Below are 19221 nucleotides of genomic sequence, written 5' to 3'. Positions count from 1 at the left end.
GAACATCAATAGACAAGAACAGCTCAAAGACAGAACTACATACATTTTTTAAGAAGGGCACACAGCATACATATCAATGCATACACACAAACTATCTAGGTCAAATCTCTGTTCCTTCTGAGATAAACATTTAATACCTAAACGAATTGTACGCTGTTTGATTTGTAAACGGTTGAAATATGAGAGGTATTTATTTATTATTGTGTCTTGTGATTCAACTCAACACATTTTAGGAGGTTGGAATGTCTACAGTAATAACAGCGTTTTGTTTCTCAGAGTGATGTCACTCGGAAGTGCACATTTTTCTACAAGACAGATGCTGAGTCATTATTAGTTTCTAAAGTAATTGAACAATTAATAGGACAGCAATTATAGTAAGATTCAATTCAAAGGTTGATTTTTGCACTCAAACTGAGTGTGGCTTTAGACGGTGCTAATTGATGTCAAAATGTATCCGTGCATCCCGTCATAATTACGGTTCTGAATTTGATATTTTTGTGAGGAAATAGCCCCCTGGATGCTGACTCGAGTTCAGTTTTGCATTTCCCCTTCATGAGCCCAATGGTTAAGGTTAGGATTGGGGGCTGATCCTAGATCAGCAGGTTAGTACAGAACTGTAACCCGTGTTCTCTGTCCTACTGCCCACTGCAGACCGATGAGGAGCTGGAGTTGGTGAGTGAGGTGAATAGAAACTCCTCCTAGACTTGACTGTGGATGCTGTGTCAACACTGTGATATCACAGGCATGAGTGTCATACTGATATACTGTCATACTGGTATATTAGTAAATCATGAGTATACAGTACTTACAGTGTAGTATCGAATAGGAGCACAGTACAATGTACAGTACCAGTCAAATGTCTGGACACCTACTCATTCCAGGGTTTTTCTTTATTTTTACTATTTTCTACATTGTAGAATAGTAGTGAAGACATCAAAACTATGAAATAACACTCATATCAAAATATATTTTATATTTGCGATTCTTCAAAGTAGCCAGCCTTTGCCTTGATGACAGCTTTGCACAGACCAAAGGACAGATTTCCACCAGTCCAATGTCCATTGCTCGTGTTTATTGGCCCAAACAAGTCTCTTCTTCTTATTGGTGTCCTTTAGTAGTGGTTTCTTTGCAGCAATTCGACCACAAAGGCCTGATTCACACAGTCTCCTCTGAACAGTTGATGTTGAGATGTCTGTTACTTGAACTCTGAAGCATTTATTTGGGCTACAATCTGAGGTGCAGTTAACTGTAATGAACATATCCTCTGCAGCAGAGAACTCTGGGTCTTCCATTCCTGTGGCAGCCAGTTTCATCATAGCGCTTGATGGTTTTTGCGACTGCATTTTCCGGATTAACTGACCTTCATGTCTTAAAGTAATGATGGACTGTCTTCTCTCTTTGCTTATTTGATCTGTTCTTGCCATAATATGGACTTGGTCTTTTACCAATTAGGGCTATCGTCTGTATACCACCCCTACCTTGTCTCAACACAACTGATTGGCTCAAATGCATTAAGAAGGAAAGAAATTCCACAAATTAACTTTTAACAAGGCACCCTTGTTAATTGAAATGCATTCCAGGTGACTACCTCATGAAGCTGGTTGAGAGAATGCCAAGATTGTGCAAAGCTGTCATCAAGGTAAAGGGTGGCTACTTTGAAGAATCTCAAATATAAAATATATTTTGACATGTGTGTTATTTCATAGTTTTGATGTCTTCACTATTATTCTACAGTGTAGAAAATAGAAAAAATAAAGAAACCCTGGAGTAGGTGTGTCCTAACTTTTGACTGGTACTGTATGTTATAGAATAGTGTGTAGCCATGTATACATACTATGTGTGGTAAATCCAAAATGGAGCAAAAGCTCTCTCTGTGAATGCATTGTATGTATCTTGGCACGTGCATGGGTCAACTCCATGTGTGTGTAATCCATGTCGGGTTGGGCAGGAGGAGGTCATTGTGTGTAGTCTACAGTATTCTCTGGAGTGTGTGTATCCATTGACTAGGACAAACTGTTACAAGGTGACACCAATGGCACAATGACCTCCACCCCTGGAGCGTCTGAGCCCAGACTCACACACTTATCACCACGCACCAACACACACACAAACACAATCAATTTATCGCTCACTCTGGTTGTTCTGCCCGATGCATGTCTCTCATTCTATCCGCATGACTCTCCATTGAGTGGAACACTTCCTAACACCTCTACCAACTATTATTTCACGTGGCCGTGAATGTTGGTGTTTTCGTGTCATAGAGAAGTCAAGAACCGTACAGGCCAGGATGTTCCCACCTTTGTTTGTATTTGATACTGTTAGTAAATGTCATGGTACTGCGTGGGCACAACATTTTTGGTTTAAAATAAGTCTTTACTTCCTGATGTTCAAGCGTTTTTCCTGTGTCCTCTGTCTTCCCAGAATGCTCAGCGGTTAGGTGGTTCTCAAGGGAACCTGTCCACACCAGTGGTTTCCGTGGCGACGCCCAGTCTCCTAGCCCCCTTCTCCACCATGCAGACGACCTACAACACTGGTGAGTGAAAGAGGACAAGGGTACTCTCTGCTCACGGGCAATTGGGCACACACTGTATGTCTGTAGTGTGTCTTAAAGCAAGTGTATTAGGACCCGTGGATGATAGAAACACAAGGGTGAATACTTTTGATTCGTTTATTCAGTTATTCTCTTTTTGTCAGTCTGCTCTGTAATTGCCCTAATTGGCAAAGGCAGAAAGGAGCACAATTTAACACTATAAGTGAATCCTATGCATATTCACTTTGATCAATGTGTGAGTATTTCTCTCCCTCTCTCTCTCTCTCTCTCTCTCCCTCCCCTTCCCTCCATCTCAGAGTACCAGCTGACAAGTGCGGATCTCACTGCGCTCCAGACATTCACACCATCAGGGCTGCTGCCTAGCAACATGTCCACCTGGCAACAGCAACCAGCAGTGTCTCAGCAGCAACAGCAGCAACAACAACAACAACAACAGCAGCAGCAGCAGCAACAACAACAACAACAACAGATTAGCTTGGCGTCACTCAGTAACTTGGTGTAAGTACACTTCACCGGTCACCCTATTGTATGAGTGTAGCTAGCTACATAAGTGTGGCTAACTGCACCCTAAACCAGTGGTATTCAAAGTCGGGGTCACGACCCCTTGTAGGCTCACGGGGGAACTTTAGTGGGTTCACCCCCCAAATAATGTAAATAATAATAATACAATTAAGAGTATAGATTATTGTGTGGAGCAATATACAAAAAAATATTATTGAGTAAATGTATTTATTGGCTTCTTTTCATTTTGATAAGAGATGAAAATGCAATTCATTGAAGGTTGTGTCATTAGATTTGAACATTGTGTCGCTTGATTTGAGGTGGGATGGGGGAAATTCTTGGGTTAAAAATGAGGTCCCCAGAAACTCTAGCTGAAAAAAATGAGTCCCCACTGCCCTAAACGCAGATATTGACGTTTAGGCCAGTGAGATTCAGAGAATTAACCCAAAACCATTTCCCAAAACTATGTGACCAATACCTGTACTGACCTACCAGTACTATAGCCCTTAAACACACATGCACTTACTGTATGCACACAATTTCATCAGCAATTCTGACTCACCAAAGCCGTGCGTCAATGGCATTTGACATGAAATTAAGTATTTTTCCTCAAGAGCAGCTTAGCATGGTTGCTAGCTACAATAAAGACCCAAAACTGCGAACACCTCTGACCGTCACTGGTATCCACTAGCTATGGTATAGTATGCATCAGAGGAGGCTGGTGAGAGGAGCTATAGGAGGACAGGCTCATTGTAATGGCTAGAATGGCATATATGGAATGGTATCCAACATATGGAAACCACGTTTGACTCCTTTTCATTGATTCCATTCTATACATTACAATGAACCCGTACTCCTGTAGCTCCTCCCACCAGCCTTCTCTGGTATGCATGTACCTCCACTTTTAGTTTGAGTATGTCAGGGGCTAGCCTAAATAACTCCCTCTCCCTTAACATCTCCCCACGTGGATCCAAGAGCACTTTAGGTTTAGGTGTGCGTTGACCACCTGCTGAAGGCTAATGCTAGCTAGTGATCCTCATTAGCCATCAGCTTTGTCTCATTACTGGCATTGCTAGAGCTAAATGCAGGTTTCTGTGATTGTGGAGGCGAGGCTAGCCGCGGGGTAGCTGTATGTAACCGCCTGTTTGTTCTCCCCCTCTTGTCCACAGCATGTGGGGCGCAGAGAAACAGAACGGGGAGATGGCTAACTGCATCTCCAATTTCGCTGCTAACCTGAGGTGAACGAATTAGCATCTAGCGCTACATGTGTGGTTATCGTCATGCTTTTCCTGTCTGTCGTATCAAATTAAGTTTGTGCGGCTCTCATGTCGGGTTCAATTCTGAGGAACATAATGAAGGTATAACAGTTTAGATTCCATGTAACTTACACTGTACATTTACATTTTTAATTTTGGCCCTTTTTCTCCCCAATTTCATGGTACCCAATTGGTAGTTACAGTCTTGTCCCATCGCTGCATCTCCCGTACGGACTCGGCAGAGGTGAAGGTTGACAACCATGCGTCCTCCGAAACACGACCCGCCAAGCCACACTGCTTCTTGACACACTGCTCCCTTAACCCGGAAGCCAGCCGCACCAATGTGTCGCAGGAAATGCCATACACCTGGCGACCGTGTCAGCGTGCATGCGCCCGGCCCATCACAGGAGTCGCTAGAGTGCGATAGGACATCCCGGCCGGCCAAACCCTTGTATAATATCTTGTTTCTGAGGCTTTGAGTGTTGGAACCAAAGAGAGAGATATGCAGGAATATGGCAGCCGCCCCGCACTGTGTGTTTCAGTCTCACAGGACAGCATTGACTCACACACACCCAAACACACACCAAGAATGAGTAATGTAGTCCTCCTTTTTTGTCTTGAAGCACAGGTCTATTCATCTGTATATCACCTGGATGGCCTGACAGTAAGATCAATAGTCAGATTTCACCCATCCATACTTCATATAGATCAGTGAAACTGCTGCTTCAAAGTAAGGCACTTGAACAAACCGTTCTCATTTTGCCCTGAAGTTCCTCCCACGATTTGTTCTCTCACACTAGCGTTTGATTACATAGGCTATACGTACAGTCCCACTGTTTCTGTTATTTATTCCCTTGCACGGTAGCCGCAGTGAGCAGACACTTCCAATCAAAGGTGATTGACGGTTTTGCACTGCGAGCCTCGCGTTCCCTGTCAGCCCTGGTTACTCGCTGTGAGAAGCGAGGGAGAAATGATTTCTGCTGTTTTTTTCTCCCCTTCCTTCTCTTGCACTGAGTGGCCAGTCATTCCAGAGCCTCCTGTAAAGACTCACTGCAACTAGCGTGCACCTGTTGACTAGCACACCAATCTAAATGTTAATGCTGTGTCAAGGGTGTCCCGCTAGCCTTCCCGCGTTGACTTGTTTACTTGTTTATTGAATCGTTTTCCACACGTCAATTGCTGCCTTCAGCCTTGCAGGATGTGTTGGTCTCTATGTTTGAAGAAGCCAGCTGATGCATTCAGGAGATAAATGATCTGAGTTGAGGAGTTTTAAGGGGTTTTGGAGAAATGCTTCCTGTTTAGATAACATGTCTGTCTGTCTGTCAGTCAGTCTGTCCTTGCATTAAGGACATGTCCTTTTTCATTGGAGAAATGGTGCACACACACAACTCGCTACCTCAGTAAGTTTACAGGTGGCAGTTTTTGCCATTACCTTGCTATCAGTCTCACTATTAACTCGCTCTCTGTCTGTCTTTTTCAATATCTCCCTCTCTCTCTGTCTCACTCTCTCTCTGTGTCTACCTCTGTGTGTGTCTCTCTCTCTCTATCTCTGAGTCTCTTTCCCTCCATCTCTCTCCCTCCGTCTCTCTCCCTCTGTCTCTCTCCCTCCGTCTCGCTCTGTGTCTGTCCCTCTCTCTCTCTCTCTCTCTCTCTCTCTGTGTCTGTCTGTCTGTCTCTGTCTCTCTCTCCCTCTCCCTGACTCCAGCTGTTTTATTCTGGGAAAGGCTTACCTTTATGTTTCTACCTTACGCATATTTTACAATGTACACAGAAACAAATAGTTGTTTATGTACACACTGCTGATTTGTGTGCTGTGCACATAATATCCTATTTAGTTCAGAGAAAGCTCCTTTATCCTCAAGGAATAGATTGTTTGCACAGACAACCGGATAGGGAATCATTGGGTCAACACATCCACTCCAGCTTGATTACACTACATTGCAGGAAAGGGAAAAATAATAGAATTGATCAAATAACATTTATTTAGGGACTAGATTGATGTCTTGGTCAATACATTCAAAATGACAAGTCTATAATTACATTTTATTTAATAAATGAATACCCAATGTTTGACTAATTTTGAATGTAAAATTATTTAGCCAAGTTGTTGGGCTGTCTGTTATGTACATCAATGGAGAGCAGGTTTCTGAATCACCCTCCCTGTGTTAGTTTCTCAAACTTTCTTTTTTGCCCTCCTTTTACAGCATGGCCTCTCAATCAAACTTGCTATTTGGCAGGGAAGAGGGTCTCTGCTGGTACTGTATATCTCCTCAGTCAGAGGAGGCTGGTGGGAGGAGCTATAGGAGGATGGGCTTATTGTAATGGCTGGAATGGAATAAATGGAACTGCATCTAACATGTGGTTTCCAAATGTTTGATGTATTTGATACCGTTCCATTAATTCCATTCCAGACATTACAATGAGCCCGTCTTCCCATAGCTCCCCCCACCAGCCTCTTCTATCTTCAGTCTATAACTAGCCACACAGCATGGCACTGTTTCCCAAACCTGGTCTTTGAGGACCCCCATGCATGCTGGTTTTCATTTAAAACCAGATCCAATAATTATTTGACAGAGACTCCATATGGAGATGCTGGTAATAGTCATCCATGAAACTCACTATCAACTCAGTTTAAGCAAATTTATTGAGAGATTGGTTTAATTTGAAAACTGTGCACACAATGGTCCTTCTGGACCAGGTTTTGGGAAACGGCACTATACTTTACTGTATTGTAACCATGTGCTTCTGACTACGCTAGCTGTGTTAGCGCCCTGAGCTAGCCTGAAGAGCGAGCCTTCATCACTGTCAACAGCCTGCTGACTCTGTTCGTTTTGTTCTCCATAGCAACAGGACCCTTGTGGCACTATAATCCATCTACCTGTACAAGTCCATAATGCCGGGCTTACACTTGATAAAGTGGCACATAGAGGCAGAGTAGCACAGTCAAGGGTTTAGGGAGTGAGTGTGGACATGAGCGAGAGTATGTGTGTGTGTTGTAGGGTACAGAATCACATTCTTGCATCTTTTATTGTGCAATTGTGAATATATAAAATAATATGAATGGGTCATTGTGCCCTATAAGTACACTATCTTAAAGGCCCAGTGCAGTCAAAAACATGAAGAGAAAAAAACTATTGGGACAGTGATTCTTTTTGTTTGTTGTTTTGGCTCTTTACTCCAGCACTTTGGATTTGAAATGATACAGTGACAAAATGCAGACTGTCAGTGTTAATTTGAGGGCATTTTCATCCATATCTGGTAAACCGTTTAGAAATGACAGCCCTTTTTGTACATAGTCCCCCCATTTAAGGGGACCAAAGGTATTGGGACAAATTCACTTATGTGTATTAAAGAAGTCAAAAGTTTAGTATTTGGTCCCATATTCCTAGCATGCAATGATTACATCATTGTTTTGGTTGTGTTTCACATTATTTTGTGACCAATCATTTGAGTCACTTTTATTGTAAATAAGAATATAATATGTTTCTTAACATTTCTACATTAATAGGGATGCTACCATGATTATGGTTCATCCTGAATGAATGGTGAATAATGATCACTGAGAAAGTTACAGACACACATATCATACCCCCCAAGAATGCTAACCTCCCCTGTTATTCTAATGGTGAGAGGTTAGCATGTTTTGGGGATATGATATTTGTAACTTTCTCACTCATCATTATTCACGATTCAGGACTATCCATAATCATGGTAGCATTCACATGAATGTAGAAGTGTTTAGAAATATATTCTATTCTTATTTGTCCCAGTACTTTTGGTGCCCTAATTTCTCAACTGTTCACCCGAAATGGATGAAAATACATTCAAATTAAAGATTGACAGGTTAGCCTCATGGTATCATTTCAAATCCAAAGTGCTGGAGTACAGAGCCAAAACAACACAAAATGAGTCACAGTCCCAATACTTTTGGAGCTCACTGAATATTTCTACTCTGAGGTTGGGATAATACCGTGAAAATTATGATATACCCTTTTAGTGTAAGAGCTGTTTGAAAATACTTTTGGGAAAACAATGGCAGCCTGTTTTTGTGGGATGGAGTTTTGGCCTGCCTGGTGTCATCACCAGGTGGTAAATTAGTGAATAGACCAATAAAAGAGTTCCAAACCTCTCTGCCAATAACAGCTAGTTTTCAGTTTTCCCCTCTACACTCATCAGAAATGTCTCGTTGCTAAGAAGTTTTTCTTTCTTTGTTTTCAATTCAAATAGTCAAAATCACAGGAAGGTACTTGATTGTGAGCCAGAAATTATTTCATATTGAGATAAAAACGGCTGCGTTGAACCTTTTTAAGGGTGACCTGATTGAAGTGATTGTTGGCTTTTACAATTGTGGGGGGTGGTGTGGGAGAGAGAGGGGGGGGGGGGTGCTGAGGGCTGTGTGAATTTACAGATGGGACTTGTTGGAGGGGTGTGTAGTTGGAGGTGTCTGGGTACAATTGCATGAGTTACTAAACACAAAAGATTAAAGTGACTGTGGACACATGGCAAAAGGCATGGTCTTTCGGAATCCAGAGTCAGTCTGCATGGCTTGTGGACCGTGCGCTTCCGTGTGGCCTTTTCATCCAGTCTGTTTGCGTATCTGTCCATTTGTCTAACCTCAGTCCATCAACCTGTAGTCTCTTGTAAAAGCTACGTCATGACACTTTGTTCCCTAAAACATTAGCAGTGAAACATTACCTGTCGTTAGCAATTAGCCAAACATGAGCTGTCAGCCCAGGGTGTGTATGAACAGTAGGGTGGAACACAGAGCACTGCACATAGAAATGAAGACCTACGCAGTTCATAGAAGGGACACTTATCTACCACTCCCATAAACAATTATATTCTTTTTCTCCAAGGTTCTGTTTGTTTTTCCGCTACTCAATTTGCTGACACATTTGTTTTCTAGGATCCCCCCCCCCCCCTCCACCTAGTGTGTGGAGGTGTTGACTCTATGTTCCATCAGCGCTTACTTCACTGTGTTTTGTTGAGCAGGTCCCTGTCTGGGCTCCTGTGTTAAAAGTGATGTTCATGGTGATGTTGATATGTGTTCGTAAAGAGTGTTGCAGTTACCCTGGCTGACCAGCAGATGTCAGCACACGTCTCACCATTTCTCTCTCTTTTCTCGGTCCCTCCAGGCCGGTAGGCCACTTACCTCAGGGCACCATGCTGACAATTAACACCAACCCCAACATCAGCATCAAGTCGGAGCCCGTGTCGCCCAACCGTGACCGCAGCACCCCGTGCTCCACAGCCGGAGGTGGCGGAGGAGGAGGCCTCGTGACCATCACAGGGGCCCCTATGTCAGGCCAGTACCCAGGGGCCCTGCGTCTGGAGCCGTCCACCCTGCAGGGCCGCTCGCCCGTCGGCAGCCTGAGCAGCAACGGCAGCTCCTACGAGGGGGACCGGGACGATGGGGCCCAGGGGCGGGCCCAGGACTTCCACCACCAGGGAGGGGCCTCCTCGGCCATGGGGATCCTGAGGCCCTCGTCCACGCAGGAGCAGCAGGAGCAGGAGGGTGCCAATGTGAAGAGAATGAGACTGGACACTTGGGTAACATAGATGTGTAGAACAAGGGAGTGAAGGGGAGAGATGCCCCCCTCTCTCTCACACCCCCCCGACCCCCCCACCCAATACCTATTTACCGTATGTACAGTAAATGCTGACCTCCACACATGCCTCCACCACACACAAACACACACACGTGCACCGGACACGCCCATTTGCGCATGCTCTTACACACTTTCTCTCACAAATGTATGCATTGACGCACAAGCTGCATACTGTTTTACCCTATGTTGTACTACACACACACACACATATTCTCACACATGCACCCTCAATAGGGGCAGAGTAACCGAACCAGGGATTACATGTCAACATAGTGTGTTGGGCAAGATTAGGATTGGAATGAATGAGTTCTCTTTTGTTCAAGCTGGCTCTGTCTCCTTTTCGTTTTGAAGGGAGAGAGAGCGTCTAGAAAACTGACTGACTATTGACTGACTATTGGCTTTGCTGGGTTTGCTGTTTACCCTCTACATCACATAATACACATCTGGTATCCTCCTGTCATTTATCCACAGTAGGTCTCTAGTCCAGCTGCACTGCTCTGTTGAGAAACAGTATGACAACCAAAATGAATCCACTTCTTTGTATCTGCCCAGTGGTACTGTTATATCCAGCTTTTGGTGTTTTTGTAAAGAGTATGAGATTGGTGAATGAGATTTAAATGGTTTTGTTGGAATATTACGTACTCTCTCTGTCTGACTTGTCCATCAGCCATCTTTACATTTCTATAAACATTTCTAATTTAGATTTAAGAACCCAAAATTCACCATTTGATAAGACAGGATTCACTGTTCTAAAGTGGACGATCCTTGTTTTGTTTAGTTTTAGCCAGGTATTTAATCAGAACCATGCAAATAGCTGTTTAATCTGAAACATCGATACCTTATCTCTATGACACATGCTACAGATACCTACAGATCAACTTCAGATTCTACGTGTGTGTTCCTGTTTTTGATATTTATTTCAAATGCTCTTTTTGTGTAAAGTTTTTTTGTTACTACCTTCTTGACTTTTTTTGATTTTTCCACGCTCAAATCCATCCGCACTCACACACGAAAAGTATTTTTGTTTAACAATGCCAGTGTTTCAGAAGGCTCTGAATAAGAGATGTAAACTGGGAGAAAAAGCAAAGAACTGTGTATATAAGCAATTTGTTCTGTTTCCTTCTGTATGGCTTTTGTAGCGATAGTAGATTTTGAGAGTAAGGGATGAACTGCATACGATGCAGAGAAAACGATAGACGACAGGGATTGTATATAGAAATATATGTTCACATATGTTCAGCAGGATATCCCTAAAAGCCAATGTGTTGATTCTCAGTGGAACTGTCTTTCTATTTGTGTGTACATTAGTGTACTACGTTGCAAAGCCAAGTGAGGGTGCTAGAGGGACAGAATGGAAAGTAGCAGTGGATTGGACTGTTTGAGTGAGCAGTGGTTAGTACTCTGATGGAGCGCACTTTAACCCCTTCCTCCCCCAAGCCTCCAAAATGCCCCCTCTCTTTAAAAGCCAGGTGTCCTCCAGAATGGGACAGTCATGTCTGCATGTCCTCAGGCACATCAAACTCATCCAACACACACATACAAACACATTCACACACATTAGCCAGACAAGTATCCCTTGTGCTTTATGTTAGATGAGAGTACCTCCCTGGCCACATTAATTAATTACAGCATTTCACTCGCTCCCTACCCGTGATTTAAAAGACAAGTCCATCTCACTCTCATTTGACCTCTACCACTATCAATTTTCTGCCAAAACGGCTCATTGCTCCACACACTCAAACACCATACTCACATATACTCTGCACTCTGTTCAAATGACCTCACATTGGCTCTTTATTGTTTTATATCGTTGTAGTTGTTGCTGTAGGGATTGTGCAGCCTGACTCTTCTGGAGTCTAGACGATCGTCTAGAGACGGATGGCAGAGAGAGAGCTATCACGACTGCCGGCATGTTCACACACCCTTGGACTGTAAGACTGTTGTGTCCTAAGCTTTGAACAAAACATTGACCCTGATGTTTTTTTTCTTTTTTTCATAAAAATGGTAGCTATGTCTTGAATAGGGCCACACGCCATGAAGCGATGTTTCATAACTAGACTAAATGGTCACTAGTGGAAGCAGACTATGGGGAGATGGTTGGTTAGTACTCTGGACATTGGCCAATTGATGTGTTGCATAAAGCCCTGACATTATCTCAGAACAACACTAAGGGTCACTGTAATCACAAATGAAAAGACAATCGTCATGACAATAGTTAACCTGCGCCCCCATATTTCCCATGTATAATGAATGATGTTTAGAGAATCTCACTTTCCAGTGTTAATTTGTGCTGGTGACAGTTCTATTGTCTGTTTTTATTACAATTGTTCTATGGTAATTGCTATTATTACTGTTAATATTATCATTATTGTGACCATCGATGGTAATTGTAATGATGATATAGAAAAGACAATTTTATTTCTTGCGGTTTTGTGTAGGTTAGGAATCTTTATTTGAATTTTATTTTATTATATATAAATATTATATTTTTTGTTTTCATTTTTTGTTTTGTTTTTTTCTTCAAATGGTGTACAAATATTGCACGATTTATGACATAAAACAAAACGGCTGTAGTAATATTAGTACATGTGAGATCATGGAAGGTGGTAAACAAGTTTAATACAATGCTGCAATTTTTAGTCAAATGTATAAAACTTAGTCTACACATAGTAAAGTGGGGACAAGACACATTTTAATTTATTTCCGACCAGACACAAAGATGTCAATGCATGGGCATAACACAAAAATAGAATGAATCATGTTATAGGAAATAAATATGAAATGTAATATCAATAAGAATTTACATCACACAGAAATCAAATAGAAATTGAAGAAAAAAGTTAATAAATTATAGTTAATATATTGTGTTCGGCTAGTCTGATTTCCGTTGTAAAAAAATATATAAAAAAATAAACATTTTTGTTGTTTTTGGAGAATGATATACAATTTGTGTATATTTTCATAAATAAAGTATGCACTGATATGTTATTACAAATTCTATACTGCTTTTACAAAAAAAGTGTTTGTTATTGTACCAAAGTATCCATTTGTCCCTTCTTACCCTTCCCTTTTTGCGTATGTTTTATCGTATTTTATATATTAAATAGACAAGTTGACCTACAAAGAGGTTTTGGTTTGTTATTATTATGATTTACATTAGAATGTGGATTTGATCATGTTTGACAGTTTGATAATTTATCAATACAAACTTATTTTCTGAAAAAGTTTTCTGAAACGTGATGTATCAGCTATGTTTGGTAAGTGACATAAAATATGGGACTGTTGAGAGAGTTGCTCGTTAATTGCCAGAGATATGTGAAGTGGAGTGATCTATTCTTACTATAAGATGTCACCACGTGCTGGTAATGCTTTGGTCATCATTATCAAGTGTTCAGATCTACTGAATTATTTTACAGCCCATAAACCTAAGCCAAATATGTTTTGGTTTTTCTTTAGTTTTCAAAAATGGAAATGTTTCTAGAAATCATTTACTATATCAAATCACATTTAAAGCATTACATTTTTTGCAAGCAAAGTGATCAACTTAATTGACTTAAACTGCATGTTATGTGAGACTATGCCACGGTATTTGAATGACATAACGACAAAGATTAATAATAATAAAACAAAAACGTTAATATAAAATGACTCTTTGTAAATCATAACTGTCATGGGAGGAAAAGAGAAAGTCGAATGATCTTGGAAGGAGAGACTTGGGGAGTTCTCATGGAGAAATGTTGTATTGAGTCGTCTATTCATTGCATGATTACCTTTCCACTGACATAATCTCTATTTATTTAAAGAAGTGCAAGATTTCAGTTTCTTAGTCATCATTGGACAGTAAACAAATACTTCATAAATAATAGCGTGTTTAGTCCCATTTTCTAAATGAGAGAGATGAAGTAATGAGACGAGGATTGGAGCGATGAGGTGGGGTTGTATTGTCCCCTCCTCCAGACAGTTGAACATAGTGGCAGCTGTTCTGTCCTGTGTAGCTCATGTCTCAGACAGACACACACTTCTGTCTCCAGTGACAATGGCCAACTAGTAATCATTTATAATCGAGACCACTCAGTCTGTGGAAGTATATTTCGCAGGTGAGCGTTTTTTGTCATGAATCTTATTCTGGAGGCAGCTCTGCAGAGTGGTCACTAGCTGGCGCAGCCACAAAGTCATACAATCTGATTTGAAACCTAACCTTAACCACACTGCTAACTCTAATGCCTATCACGTGGCCAGGGATGAGCCAGGGTGTGGCTCTAATATTATGCATGGCCACATTGGCTTGTATATAACTGATGGAGTGAATTCACAGGGGGTCATCTTTGATTGGATTAGAGTGGGCATCTGGTACCATCCGGCTGTCTCGAGGCAAAATAAAATAATCCACTAGCTCCTGCAGCACAGTGTGGACAAAATATGCATCCGAATATGTACACTGAACAAAAATATAAACGTAACGTGAAATGTTGGTTTCATGTTTCATGGGTTGAAATAAAAGATCCCAGAAATGTTGCATACGCACAAAAAGCTGATTTCTCTCATTTTGTGCACAAATGTATTTACATCCCTGTTAGTGAGCATTTCTCCTTCGCTAAGATAATCCATCTACCAGACAGGTGTGGCAGGTATCAAGAAGCTGATTAAACAGCATTATCATTGCACAGTTGCACCTTGTGCTGTGGACAATAAAAGGCCACCCTAAAATGTGCAGTTTTGTCAGAAAACACAATGCCACAGATGTCTCAAGTTTTGAGGGAGCATGCAATTGGCATTCTGACTGCAGGAATGTCCACCAGAGCTGTTGCCAGATAATTGAATGTCAATTTCTCTACCATAAGCCACTTCTAGCATTGTGTTAGACCACAGTCTCCTCTGTTTCCTCTGTCTGGCATCGTGTTGGTGAGCGGTTTGATGATGTCAACGTTGTGAACAGAGTGCCACGTGGTGGTGGAGTTATGGTATGGGCAGGCATAAGCTACGTATAACAAACACAATTGCATTTTATCGATGGCAATTTGAATGCACAGAGATACCGTGATGAGATCCTGAGGCCCATTGTCATGTCATTCATCCACCACCATCACCTCATGTTTCAGCATGATAAAGCACAACCCCATATCGCTGAAGCTGAAAATGTCCCAGTTCTTCCATGGCCTGCATACTCACCAGACATGTCACCCATTGAGCATATTTGCATTGGTGTATAGTACTTAAGTAGTACTTTAAAGTATTTTTACTTAAGTAGTTTTTTGTGGTATCTGTACTTTACTTTGCAATTTATATTCTTGACAGCTTTTACTTTTACTTCACTACATTCCTAAAACAATTATGTACTTTTTACTCCATACATTTTCACTGAAACCCAAAAAGTACATTTTGAATGCTTAGCAGGACAGGGAAATGGTCCATTCACGCACTTATCAAGAGAACATCCCTGGTCAACCCTACTGCCTCTTATCTGGCAGACTCACTAAACACATATGCGTAATTTGTAGGTTCATGCTCTACAACATCCGCAGAGTACGACCCTGCCTCACACAGGAAGCGGCGCAGGTCCTAATCCAGGCACTTGTCATCTCCCGTCTGGATTACTGCAACTCGCTGTTGGCTGGGCTCCCTGCCTGTGCCATTAAACCCCTACAACTCATCCAGAACGCCGCAGCCCGTCTGGTGTTCAACCTTCCCAAGTTCTCTCACGTCACCCCGCTCCTCCGCTCTCTCCACTGGCTTCCAGTTGAAGCTCGCATCCGCTACAAGACCATGGTGCTTGCCTACGGAGCTGTGAGGGGAAACCGCAGTACCTCCAGGCTCTGATCAGGCCCTACACCCAAACAAGGGCACTGCGTTCATCCACCTCTGGCCTGCTCGCCTCCCTACCACTGAGGAAGTACAGTTCCCGCTCAGCCCAGTCAAAACTGTTCGCTGCTCTGGCCCCCCAATGGTGGAACAAACTCCCTCACGACGCCAGGACAGCAGAGTCAATCACCACCTTCCGGAGACACCTGAAACCCCACCTCTTCAAGGAATACCTAGGATAGGATAAGTAATCCTTCTCACCCCCCCTTAAATGATTTAGATGCACTATTGTAAGTGGCTGTTCCACTGGATGTCAGAAGGTGAATTCACCAATTTGTAAGTCGCTCTGGATAAGAGCGTCTGCTAAATGACTTAAATGTAAAAAAATGTAAATGTCTGAGTGTTGGTGTGTTCTCCTGGCTAGCCATAAAAAATTTAAAAATAAATGGTGCCGTCTGGTTTGCTTAATATAAAGAATGTGAAATGATCTATACTTTTACTTTTGATACTTAAGTATATTTTAAACCAAATACTTTTAGACTTATACTCAAGTAGGATTTGACTGGGTGACTTTCACTTTTACTTGAGTCATTTTCTATTAAGGTATCTTTACTTTTATTCAAGTATAACAATTGGGTACTTTTTCCACCACTGCATGTTTGGGATTCTCTGGATCAACGTGTACGACAGCGTGTTTCCGTTTCCACCAATATCCAGCAACTTCGCACAGCCATTGAAGAGGACTGGGACAACATTCCACAGACCACAATCAACAGCCTGATCAACTCCATGCAAAGGAGATGTCGCGCTGCATGAGGCAAAGTGTGGAAACACCAGATACTGACTGGTTTTCTGATCCAACAGATGCATATCTGTATTCCTAGTCATGTGAAATCCATATGTTTGTATTTAAATGGACTGATTTCTTTATATGAACTGTGACTCAGTAAAATCTTTAAAATTCTTTGTTGTGTTTATATTTCTGTTCAGTATAAAAACATATTTGTCATTATTCAGATTCTTGTCAGTGAGGCCAAACTCATATTCATAACCATAATAAATACACCCTTCTTTTAAAGCTAGGGGTCAAGAGCCTGACTGTCTCTTTCCTGCATATCAGCGCTACCATTAGACGACTGCACATTTTAGAACAACTTATACTCTATTACAATCAAGGTCATTGGCTGGGCGCGTGTGATTATTTCTGTTACCCTGTTGCTGATTGCCAGACGTGTCCTTATCTCGTCATAAGGGGACCTTTTATGTGGGAATGATTCACACATTCTTTAGAGCAGCTGATGTGGTTGTGAGATAGCAGCTGAAACCCTGTCAGAAGCGTCTGTCTGAAGTGCTTTGTCATTTGTCTGTCCTTGGTACTGTAAGTGGCACTTGTCCTTAGTGAGGTATTCATACAATTATTTGAGTCTAATAGAACGAGTACATACTGTATATGCATCAGGTTGAATATATTTTTATATTCTGTTTACAGCATGGCACGTATAACATATTTCTCTTCCTTATAGCCCATTGTTTACAGGGGGTGGGCCAGTCGTAAATTTAGAACAAAGGAGAAAATGAAGGCCTGTCAAGGAGCCACCCGTTCCTCTGTCTGATTTTACAGGTCTTCCTTCACATGGAGTAAATCAATAGAACGGGGATAATGGATGACAGATGGATGTCGAAGGAGAACAAACACACTCCCTGTAGGGAGCTGGTATAGTTTTACACCCCTCCTGTGTCAAAGTCCCACACACACACCAGCCCTGCAGCTGAGCCCCTCCCCCCAGGTTAGCCAGAAAGGCCCAGCTGAAATGGAGTCTCTGGTCGCAGCCAGACATAGTGACCAAGCACTTTCAGCGTCTTCCATCAGATGTGGTCATCCTGGCTGTTTGTCGGGAAACTATTCTTCTATTAACAGCACTGGGCATGTGTTCCTGTGATAGAAATAGCTTGTCCATCCACAACATCTCTTTAAATAAGTATTGTTATTTCATATACTGTAGATCATCTTATGCCGAAATAACCTAGTTAGTTTATTCTTATTCCCCAAACTGAATATATAAAGTTGTATTGTCATAGCTAGTTACAAGGCTGAGTAGGAGACATAGACGTTAGAAAATAAGAGCATGCCAGACAGCTGCCGTAATGCCATTCCAGCACCCAGCCCTTCTCTCTGTGATTGGCTGTGGTTTCCCCCTTTATTCAATCAGTCATTGCACAGATTTGGGCAGTGAGCAGGCAACCGGCAGCTAAAATAGACACCATTGTTCTGAAGACTGACTAATGAATGACAAAAAAGGGGGAAAGAAGGCCGTGAGGCGGGAAGAGTAGGAGGGGAGGTCATCCATTGTTCCTTGTTGCCTATTTTCTCCCTCGGTCTTCCCATGGGATGGTTGTTTGTTATGGAGGGCCCAGTGCGGCTTTGTTAGCTAGCCTGCTTTGAGGTCAGTAAAGCTGGGATGGTGCCAAGTCTCCCCTCCCACACTGCCCCTGGGTCTCACTCACTTTAATGTAATACTCAGAGGAAACAGATAGATGCTGAGGGAGAAGCCAGCTGTTTTCTTGGCCTGGTCTAAGTGTATGCTTTCCTCTGTCTTTAAAGAGCTTTGTCAAGACACTGGATATTTATTCTCGGAAGCAGTTGTGTGCTAGTCTTTCCTCTATCAGAAGAGACAACTGGATAATAGACCGTCATTGTAAAATAACTGACAGTTTCTTAACTGACTAAACTTAACTTAACTAAATAAACATATATTTTTTTAATGGACCAGAGTGTGTTTATTTGTTTATATTTCTATGTTTTTCTCCCTTAATTTTCCAAAAGCTTTATTTATAAAATTTAAATATTTCAATGTAGAGTATATCAAAACTGCATCATGAAATAAGTCATAAAACGTTCTTAAGCAAATATACAATTATAAACATATTTGTCAATTAGTTTTATTTTTCCATGTACATTTTTTGTGTGCATTTCTACAGAGAACACTAGCCAAAAAACAGCACAAGTGTTTTTGCTGTAATCGTTAACAAAGCATGCTGTTTCATTGTCTGTTAGTTATATTTATTAAAATGAAGGCAAGCTGTTCTTCTAGGATTTCAAACCACTGCACTGCTGCTTGTAGTGTTTGAGTTGTAATTCAAATTATAATCATAAATGACACTTTTCATTGGAGTAAGTCATGGGGAATGAGTACTTTCTGAGGGTACTGTATATATCAACTGGAGTCCTTATCAAATAAACTTGCTTACGATGTTAAGATAAAAGTTGCCACTAGAAAAACGAGCTCCCGGGTCTTGTGCATTGAAATACCTGGGTTCTCACTTTTTCTCTAATTGATTTCCTTCAATCAGTGCAATCAAATCAAGAATGCTTTGACTTTCAAATGTCCTTTATTTGGTTTTTAACTAAGTTACTTTTGTTCTCCAAAGAATAGAAAAATGGCTATTCAAACATACATTTGTAAAACTTACAAAAATGGCCCTCAATGTCTTGAAATGGAGTAGG

The 19221-nt window shown here is 41.6% G+C and overlaps 1 protein-coding gene across 6 annotated transcripts in view; it reads left to right on the top strand.

The window, feature by feature from the left end:
* Nucleotides 1–13676, top strand: part of LOC135520244 (myocyte-specific enhancer factor 2D homolog) — a 76992-nt gene extending 63316 nt beyond the window's left edge. Inside the window, exons 8-13 of one of the 6 annotated variants that reach the window (XM_064945649.1) lie at nt 652–672; nt 2422–2533; nt 2848–3049; nt 4222–4290; nt 6513–6563; nt 9444–13676. In XM_064945649.1, the coding sequence (XP_064801721.1) occupies nt 652–672; nt 2422–2533; nt 2848–3049; nt 4222–4290; nt 6513–6563; nt 9444–9867 (879 nt within the window). In that variant the 3' untranslated portion in view covers nt 9868–13676. Of the gene's footprint in view, nt 1–651; nt 682–2421; nt 2534–2847; nt 3050–4221; nt 4291–6512; nt 6564–9443 lie in introns of all 6 variants that reach the window. The other 5 variants (XM_064945648.1, XM_064945650.1, XM_064945651.1 and 2 more) reach the window with 5 other exon arrangements.
* The last annotated feature ends 5545 nt before the right edge of the window (nt 13677–19221 follow it).

Source organism: Oncorhynchus masou, chromosome 29 (assembly GCF_036934945.1).
Source record: "Oncorhynchus masou masou isolate Uvic2021 chromosome 29, UVic_Omas_1.1, whole genome shotgun sequence".
NCBI classification, from domain to species: Eukaryota; Metazoa; Chordata; class Actinopteri; order Salmoniformes; family Salmonidae; genus Oncorhynchus; species Oncorhynchus masou.
Note: the sequence above shows the minus strand (reverse complement) of the source record. Positions and strands in the feature narration are given on the sequence as shown.